Below are 10,020 nucleotides of genomic sequence, written 5' to 3' on the forward strand. Positions count from 1 at the left end.
ATGCAACGCGAGAGTTTAAAAGTTATAGTATGTACAAGTTTGTATGTGCCTCGGAGAGTACCTACGTAAAGCCGTCAATTCAGCGCCTGACCTCTCACTTGTCGTGTCTGTTATCCGTCTCACCGTATGTTGTGTATCATGTTGCGCGCGATTTTATGATATACCGTAAGTTGAGACTGTTGGACGATAGGTAGAGGGAACATTAAAGAAATAAAACACAATAAAATGTATTTTAATATGTCATATCACAATAAATACGATTACATGATTACAAATCCTCTTATTCATAAAAATATATGATTATAAAGCTTATAAAGAGTTTTATTTCTTTCACTCTTTAGCGAAATGAAAAATAGAAAACATATTATAGTAGTTTATTAACTAAAATAGGTTTATAGTGTGTTTATGAATAAGAGGGAAAGTGTTGAAGTCAACATCAGTGTGGTATAGACGTCGCCAAACAACTTGAACATAATTTGCTGTATTAGAAATTAAACAGAATGTAGACCCAGTGCAGAGGACACTTGGTTGGCTGTTATACCGAGTTTATTTGTTTGTTTGTTTGAACGCGTTAATCTCAGGAACTACTGGTTCGATTTGAAAAATTCTTTCAGTGTTAGATAGTCCATTTATCGAGGAAGGTTATAGGCTATATATCATCACGCTACGACCAATAGGAGCTGAGTAGCAATAAAAAATGTAACAAAAACGGGGAAAATATTGACCCATTCTATCTTATGTGACGCAAGCGAAGTTGCGCGGGTCAGCTAGTTATACATAAACTGACCTAAAAATCGTTCACTAAGATGTAGCGAGATTGTTCAAGTTGTTTGGCGGCACTTATACAGTGCTGTGTAGTGCGCGCGCGTGTGCGGCGAGCGCGGCGAGCTGCGTGAAGCGCGCGCCGCACGACCCGCACGCGTGCGGCCGCGAGCCTGTGTGCGTGCGCACGTGGTTCAATAGGATCTTGTTCGTCTGAAACAACACGTACATTCATTTCATTTAACTGCACGTTTAGCGCAGTGGTTAAAGCGGTCACCTCGCCGCAATAACCGTAGCGCCGCATGTGGCGGGTTCGAATCCCACCCGGGACAAATCTTTGTGTGATGAGCACGAGTATTTGTTCTGAGCCTGGTTGTTAATGTATCTATATAAGTATATATTTAGAAGTATATTTTGTGATATAAGTATGTATTTTGTGAGTTGTCCAATAATATTTATTTATTATTTTAAGTTATACTTCGTCTGCGTGGTATGTCTACGACAGAATTTTCATACAAAATTTTATACTCTATTTCATCCCCTTGAGGGTAGAATTGATCAAAATCCTTTCTTGGCGGATGTCTACGCCAAAGCATCTACCTGCAGACTACAAAACGGAACTTCGACAAATTCTTGTACGACACTACTCTACTCCGACAAAATGGCACTCCGATGCGTTTTAATTTAGACAATACTAGAGTTCGATATACCTAGTCTCAGACACTATTGTACACCGACAAACCGTTTCTTCGACATAACTTTAATAAGAAACAATGCGACTTCGACGACATACTCCTTCGAAAATAATGCTAGGTCGACAGCAGTAAACTTCGAAGTACTCTTCTCAGGCATGTTGTACTTCGACAATATCGTAAATCGACGTGACACATCTAAGCCACCAATGTATATCAATTTTTTTTTAAATGTATTTTAATGAACTATTTTTACAGCATATTTTTTTTTTTCATAGCTGTGATAGCCGAGTGGTATATAAGTTGACACCTCCCACGCAAGTGGTCGCTGGTTAAAATCCGAGGCAACACACCAATGACTTTTCGAAGTTATGTGTGTATTAGAAATAATTATCACATGCTCCAACGGTGAAAAGCCAGCAAGAAAAATATTTTATTTAGCACTGAATAGTTACTACACATTTAAAGTGCATTAAATTTCCTATCCAAAACTATATCTTTGGAAGCTTCAAATGAAACAGTTTTATTTTTATAAACAAAAATAAAAATGGTATCTCATAATAGGCATCCTTACCCTACCACTCGGCTATCACAGCTATGAAAAATAAAAATATGCTGTAAAAATAGTTCATTAAAATACATTTAGAAAAAAATTGATATACATTGGTGGCTTAGATGTGTCACGTCGATTTACGATATTGTCGAAGTACAACATGCCTGAGAAGAGTACTTCGAAGTTTACTGCTGTCGACCTAGCATTATTTTCGAAGGAGTATGTCGTCGAAGTCGCATTGTTTCTTATTAAAGTTATGTCGAAGAAACGGTTTGTCGGTGTACAATAGTGTCTGAGACTAGGTATATCGAACTCTAGTATTGTCTAAATTAAAACGCATCGGAGTGCCATTTTGTCGGAGTAGAGTAGTGTCGTACAAGAATTTGTCGAAGTTCCGTTTTGTAGTCCTACCTGCATGGCAAATTTCAGCGCGATCCGTTCAGTGGTTTGGGTTGTGCGTTGATAGACCATTGTGTCAGTCACTTTTGAGACTTTATATATATTTAGATTAATAACTTTTTTACCCATAGTCCCGCTGCTGGGCAACTCTCCAGAATGAGGGAGGGTCTTCATTTCACCAAGCTAGCAAAGTGCGGGTTGGGGAATGTTGACCGGTTAAGAAACGTATTAATTTTTTTTTTAGGCATGAAAGATTTCTTTATGATATTTTCCTTCACCGTTGGAACGAGTGATAATTATTTCTAATACACACATAACTTAGAAAAGTCATTTTCTACCATTCGGCTATCACAACAGAGGTTTGACAAGGGAAGTGGCTTGAGTTCTTCGAATATTAAAGTAGCTAAAGAAAAGAGAAAAGCAGTTTTATTGACGAAAAGAGCTGAGTACGGCGTGAGAGAGACCCCCTAGCCCCCCTTCACCCCCGGTCAGATCATTTTTATTCGCCAAATACTGAATACGGTGTGAGCGTGACCCCCTAGCCCCATTCACCCCCTAGATACAGGGGGTGTACATACGGTGAACCCTCGTCCGCACATGTAACAGATCTTGTTCTTGGGCGGCAACACTCCCTCGTGCACGCGGCGCCGGTGCTTCACCAGGTCCGCGTTACGAATGAAGTTCTGAAACAATACGATATTATGGCATTGTAGGTTACTCTTAATTTTTGAGTGAGTGAGTGAGTGAGGGAGTAAGTGAGTGACTGTGATAATGAATGAATGAGTTAGTGAGGGAATGAGAGAATGACTGAGGGTGTGAGAGTGTTAATGAGTGAATCACTGAGGGCGTAAGGGTGTGAGTGAGTGAGTGTGTGTATGAGTGATTGAATGTGTTTGTGAGATAATGAGTGAGTGAGGAAGTGAGTGTGGAAGTATGCGAATGTGTAAGAAAGCGTATAAGTGAGTGAGATAATTAATTAGTGAGTGTCAGTGAGTGGGTAAGTGAGCGAATGAGTAAATGAGTGAGTCATTGTGTGAGTGAGTGAGTGGGTGTGTGAGTGAGTAAATGGGTGAGTGTGTCAGTGAATAATTGAGTGAATGAGAGAGTGAGTGAATGAATAAGTGATCGAATGATAGTGAACGAGTGTTTGATCGAACGAATGCGTTACTGATTAAGTGAGTGTTTGTGTGTGTATGGGTGAATAAGTGCTCGAATGAGTTGATTACTTACTTTGTCGCACTGTTCGCAGCGGTACTTGTAGTACTTGAGGTGCACTAAGTTGTAGTGGTCCTTCATGTAGATGTTCTTAGAGAACACCTTGTCACAGCCCGGACACGGCACCCTGCACATAAAAATATTAAACAATCATTGAAATATACGTAACATTATGCTTGTTATACAATTCATAGTCAATATACGTCAAACTCAAAGTTTATCGATTAAGTCCTTAAGCTGCGTTTACGCTAGAGAAGCAGAGCAGAGCAAAAATTTGTGTGGTGTGGACTGACTTGAGAGAGCGCTGACTTGAACCTTGAAAGAGCGTGTTTTTAGAAGAAATTTGTGGTCCACTCGTGGTCGGTTCTCCTAGCGTAGATGCAGCTTTTAATTCGTGCATGTGTATGTGTATGTGTGTGTTTGTGTGTGTATAGACAGACCTGGTGTGTGCGCGCGGCGTGTGCGTGGCGCTGTTGGCGAGGTGCCACCGGTAGCGGTACACGTCGCGGTAGCGCCGGTCGCACTCCACGCAGTAGGCGCCCGCCGCCTCGCCGTGCGTGGTCTTGTTGTGCAGCCACAGACCGTTGTAGCGCGCGAACGACTTGTTGCATGGTTTGCATTCGAATGGCGAGTGCTGCTTGCTGGGGAAGAGAGAGAAGTTGTTTATATGAGTGAGTGAGTGGGGGAGTGAATGACTGAAAGAGAATGAGGAAGTTAATGAGTGAGGAATTGAGTAAGTAATGAGCGAGGAAGTGTGTAAGTAACTCAGTCAGTCAGTCAGTCATTGAATGAATGAGAGAGTGAGCATAATAATTGTATATTTGAATGAGTTTGTAAGTGATTAATGATAGAGATGATTAATTGAATTACTAAGGAAGTTAGTGAGTAAGAAAGTTAGCTAGTGAGTGAATAATTGGGCGATGTAGTGTGTGAGTGAAAAAGAGAGTGGGAAAGAGAGAGAAAGTGTGAGTGAGTGAGTAAATAAGACTGGTGTTACCGCAGATGTTGTTTGATGCAGTACTTCATCTTGAAGGTGACGCCGCAGTGGTGGCACTCGAAGCGCTCGTGCCACGCCTTGTAGTGCTTGAAGAACTCGCGGCGATTACTGCAAGCAAGTGTAAATTATTTAAATATTTCATTTAAATGTAGAGGATTAGGCATTTAGTTTTTTATTTAGTCACGTAAGTTAAGATAATGTATCCATACTATCTATTTTGGATTTTATAAATACGAAATTTGTCTGTCTGTTTGTTTGTCTCTTACGCTGCCATGTTTAAAATACTGCGGAATTTCAGTAAAAATCGGAGATAGTTAAAGAAACCAAAAGTCTAAAAAGAGGGTGAAAATTTGCAACTGGAGCTGCTTATCGTAATAACCATTTAAAATCTTGACAATTCTTCTTAAACTAACGCAGTCTCTTATGAAACAAAATTTTATATTATTCTTATTTAAATTTTATATAAATCTGTTGAGTCCAGAAATACACCTAATTTATAGCCTACACTCAGGAATAATGCACCTACATATAACTGAAAGGATTTTCAAAATCGACTCAGTAGTTTCAGAGATTACTCACTACATACAAACTAACAATCTCATAATTAGTATATTTCTCACCCGAAATTCAGCAAGCATTTCACACACTGGAATATCTTCGGATGTCTTTTCTTAAAATGTTTCAACCTCATCGTCTTGTCGTGACAGCTGTAGTCGCAGAGAGAGCACGAGTACTTGTGCCTGTGTTGTTGTATGTGCGCCGATAGATGGCGCTTGTTTAAGAACCTCGATGAACACGCGTCGCAAATGTATGGCGACGACTGAAATATGGAAATTTACGATTTATTTTGAGTATTTTTGAGTTAAGGTCAATTTGGGTAACTTTGAATCGTTTGGGTAACATTGACAGTGGGAATTTGAATTATTTTCGATTATTTTTTCATATGAAACCAACAGAATTGATTAAAGTTTGCAAAACTAAAAACCTTTATCAATTGTGTTGGTTTCATATAAAATTGTTAGTATTTTTTTAAAAAGGACTTCTCCCGCTTTAAACCTTGTTCTAGTGTCGCGGGGTCTATTACAAACATACAAACAACGGACACAAAGTACAACCAGACCCGAAACAATTATTTGTGGATCGCACAAATAATTGACCCGTGTGGGAATTGAACCCACGACATCCCGACGCAATGGTAGCGACGTGGCGACCTAAACCACTGCGCCACGGAGGCAGTCGATATTACAACTACAGAGAAAATAAAATACTAACCTTATTATGATAAACCTTACAATGTTGTTCCAATGTTTTCTCATCAACAAACAACAACACACAATCAACACATCTCTTATTCTTCTTTAATAAAAACTCTTCACTATTCCTCTGTTCTTCTAAATAAGGCTTTACTTCTTCATCTTTCATTTCAACTCTTCTAAACCAACTACTTTTATATTCTGTGATAATTTTAAATTTTGGTTTTTTATTCTGCAACGCTCGTTTGGTTGCCCAGCGGTTGTTCTTGGGCTTTTTCGGTTCTGAAAATTTGAATAAAATAGATTAGTAACTAGCTGACCCGGCAAACGTTGTTTTGCCATATAAATGAAAAAAAAATAGTTTCACTTAGGGGTGTGCAAAATAGATGTTGGCCGATTCTCAGGCCTACTCAATATGCTCACAAAATTTCATGAGAATCGGTCAAGCCGTTTCGGAGGAGTATGGCAACGAAAACTGTGACGCGAGAATTTTATATATTAGATATTATTAACAAATTATTTAAAAATTAAGACATTCATCTCCCATACTAAGAATTGCTCCTGTGTCACAGTGACTATTACAAATTATAGCCTAATGGTTTAAGTTGGCACCTCCCACGCAAGTGGTCGCAAGTTCGAACTCAGGGCAACACACCAATGACTTTTCCAAGTAATGTGTGTATTAGAAATAATTATCACTTGCAATGGCGAAGGAAAACATAGTGACGAAACCTTGCATGTCTAAAATTTGTTTAATACATTTATTGAGGGCATGCAAAATCTACAACCCGCACTTGGCCAGCGTGGTGGACTCAAGACCTAACCCCTTCCCTTGTTTGGAAAGAAACCTTTGCCCAGCAGTGGGACATTAATGGGTTACATTTATTTTTTACATTTATTGAGGGCATGCAAAGTCAAAGTCTCCAACCCGCACTTGGTCAGAGTGGTGGACTCAAGGCCTAACTCCTCTCTCGTTTGGAAAGAAACCTTTGCCCAGCAGTGCGACGGTAATGGCTATAAAAATCAAAATTAAATTGAAACACCTACCTACAACTTTAGCCGACATTTCTTCAGTTTTAACATCATCACCATCATCACCTCCATCACTGACACTTGTATCACAGTTTACATCACACTGTATCACCTCATCACTTCGTGTATCACTTGTATCACCATATTTAACATCATTGTGAATACTCTCATGTATGTATACAGTGTGAGTGTGTGTGTCGTTTAAAATTACTGTGGTAAGGCCTGACTGTGTACCGTAGATGTAAGGCTGAAAGAAATTGAAAAAAGATATATTAATTTTAAATAATTTTATATAAGGTTCAAAATGATAGGTCGCCTACAGCCTCAAAATCAAAATCAAATCATTTATTCATTCAGGTCAAATATTGACACTTATGATAGTCGTTACAATAACTGAATCTACCACTAGCTCGGAAAGGGGGTAGAGCCTTATGAGAAGAGCTAGCGAGAAACTCACGGCCACTCGTTTCAATCGCCAAAAGTTTTACAATGTGGTTGATACAATAATTGATCATGCGAGGAGCTGCCAACAATCAGCGATATAGACTAAACATCAATTATTATGGAAAATGAATATAGCTAGGTAATTTATTAGTCTCTGATCATACCATATGTTGGGAGCACCTACTAGCATGTGATAATAAGAATATGGGAAGCAAATGAGCACATTGGTTATAACATTATAGAAGAAAAAAGTGACAGTTTTATGATTGCCTAGCCTGTCTTCTAACTATGTTCGAGTTGGCTTACCAGATGCAGCTGAATACCAGTATTTTACATGGAGTGGCTGCCTATTGGACCTCTACAACACAGTTACCAGGGTTATAATACAATGATACCTCTTAATAAGACTGGTTTTCAGACTTTCAAGCTTCTGACTACTGTTAACAACTGTCAAAGATATTTAAAAACGACAGCTGGAACCCACAAACTAATGTTTATTCCAATACTCTAAGGAACTCTATAATATGATCACAAACCCAAAGATCAACCTCAGCAAGCATAGCTTAACCTGAGAGATCAATCTGACCGGCTGTTGTTACTTAATATTGAGTTCCTCAAGAGTAAGTATACTTCAAATTAGTAACCTACCTGTCCTGTATGAAGCATTTCTTGAGCCTTGCACAGCTGTTGTTGAAATATACAAACTTTTTTGAGTACAGCAACACATTCCCAACATAATTGTATGTTGTCTGACAGTACATGACTCTGGAAAATTAAATGTACAAGTTTATATATTTACTTACTCTCAGCAATCAGATACACAACCGACTGCCTTTGTGGGGCAGTTGGTTGTGTATCCAATTGCTGATCTAGACGGTTTTGAGTTCAATTCCCAGATTTGACAAAGTGACAATTGCCATAGCTACATCTCTCTTATATGTACTTCGTAATTTTTAAGTATTAAAATTCATTTACAAACATTTCTCTCATAATTTTTGTGTATCTGTGCATTCAGACATACAAACTACTTGTGACAGTGTAGTCCAAACTCTATACTGTAAATAATAAATGGAGTAATTCTAATGTACATGTGTAGAAGATACCTACTGTTAGGGTAAGGCTTACTGTAAGGTGGCAATAAATAAATAAATACATAAGTGTTTGGGATTATCATCGTTATCAGTGAAATGTGTGTGTATTTCATACACCTAAAGATGCATGTATTTTTGTTTGTGTCAAGGCAAGTTCATGCTTTAGTCCAATCTTAATTAATATCGACTATCTATACTAATATTATAAAGCTGAAGAGTTTGTTTGTTTGTTTGTTTGTTTGTTTGTTTGTTTGAACGCGCTAATCTCAGGAACTACTGGTCTGATTTGAAAAATTCTTTCAGTGTTAGATAGTGCATTTGTCGAGGAAGGTTATAGGCTATATACCATCACGCTACAACCAATAGGAGCAGAGTAGCAATAAAAAATGTTACAAAAACGGGGAAATTTTTGACCCATTCTCTCTTATGTGACGCAAGCGAAGTTGCGCGGGTCAGCTAGTTTTTAATAATGCTTAATAGTTTGAAGCCTACGAATAATCATTCTAAGGGCGTGAAAATACAGTTCTCCTCTACTTCGCTCTGTCCTCGACATCGTCTTCGGAAACCTCACACTCACTCATGTCTTTCTGCACTACAGTTTCCTAAATAAAACATGGTTAACTTTATTTAACAGTCAGAACTAAGTAGGCGAAATAAGTTTTCACTCACATAGTAATCAAATCCGAATACAATCTTTTTAAACACGTCTGTATAAGCTCCTAATTGATGAAGCTTTCGCCCCACGCTTAAACAAACGCTGCAACTTTCGTTTGTAGAAGGAAATTCATGTTTTATTTCAGTATCATCCATCATTTTGTTTTAATCTAATTATAGGAAATTATATGCTGATATTTGCGTAAATGTACATTTTAAGGAAGCGTTTAAGTAATAGAACGCTAGTAAATATGTTTTTTAGTTAAAAACAATTGTGATTTTGAATAAAATCCGAGTTTTATAGCAAGTCTTATTGGATTCTAATATCACAACATTCACAACACAACAGCTGTTATTGTTTGTTGTTGTCAAACTGACAATTGCCATGTAGAAATTGTAATTTATTACGTCCTGAAATAACCCAAATAAATAATGTAATAAATATTTAATAATAAACATAGAAATAAAATAATATATTAAGCTTGCAATGAGGAGATAAATTACAATATTGTGAAAATTGCAAAACAACGCCACCTAAGCAAGCAGTGTCTTCAGCAATAAAACAATTTATGGAAGCGCCATCTAGTGTCTCTAGAATAAAACAAGCTATCACAACGTCATCTATGTCATTCATCACAAAACACGTGAAATAAGCGCCATCTTTTGCCCGTAGATAAAAGCAAACTATGACAACGCCATCTATTATTTACATAAGAATAAAGAAAGTACCTAAAAATGTATTAATAATTCTAAAAAAAAAACGCATTGGAGGACGAGAATTGGGAAGAGTTTGCGAAATGTCTCCTTGATGCTATTAGTGATCAAAATGCTGGCTTTTACTGAGGTCAAAGAATACGCATCGCCATCCAGCGTGGCAATGCTGCCAGCATTCTGGGCACGTTACCTACCGTTCGAAGATGTTGAGGAG

The 10,020-nt window shown here is 38.0% G+C and overlaps 1 protein-coding gene across 1 annotated transcript; it reads right to left on the minus strand.

Annotated features, from left to right (window-relative positions):
• Positions 1 to 216: 216 nt before the first annotated feature.
• LOC142985463 (zinc finger Y-chromosomal protein 1-like) lies at positions 217 to 9,454 on the minus strand. The gene is made up of 10 exons (XM_076133657.1): positions 9,108 to 9,454; positions 7,996 to 8,112; positions 6,919 to 7,150; positions 5,891 to 6,153; positions 5,239 to 5,438; positions 4,619 to 4,726; positions 4,062 to 4,262; positions 3,637 to 3,748; positions 2,985 to 3,089; positions 217 to 975 (listed from the first exon to the last, which is right to left on the minus strand). The coding sequence occupies exons 1-10, from the start codon at positions 9,249 to 9,251 to the stop codon at positions 841 to 843; spliced, it is 1,617 nt and encodes a 538-aa protein (XP_075989772.1). The 5' UTR covers positions 9,252 to 9,454; the 3' UTR covers positions 217 to 840.
• Between the last annotated feature and the right edge of the window lie 566 nt (positions 9,455 to 10,020).

This window comes from Anticarsia gemmatalis, chromosome 30 (genome assembly GCF_050436995.1).
Source record: "Anticarsia gemmatalis isolate Benzon Research Colony breed Stoneville strain chromosome 30, ilAntGemm2 primary, whole genome shotgun sequence".
In the NCBI taxonomy this organism is placed as follows: domain Eukaryota; kingdom Metazoa; phylum Arthropoda; class Insecta; order Lepidoptera; family Erebidae; genus Anticarsia; species Anticarsia gemmatalis.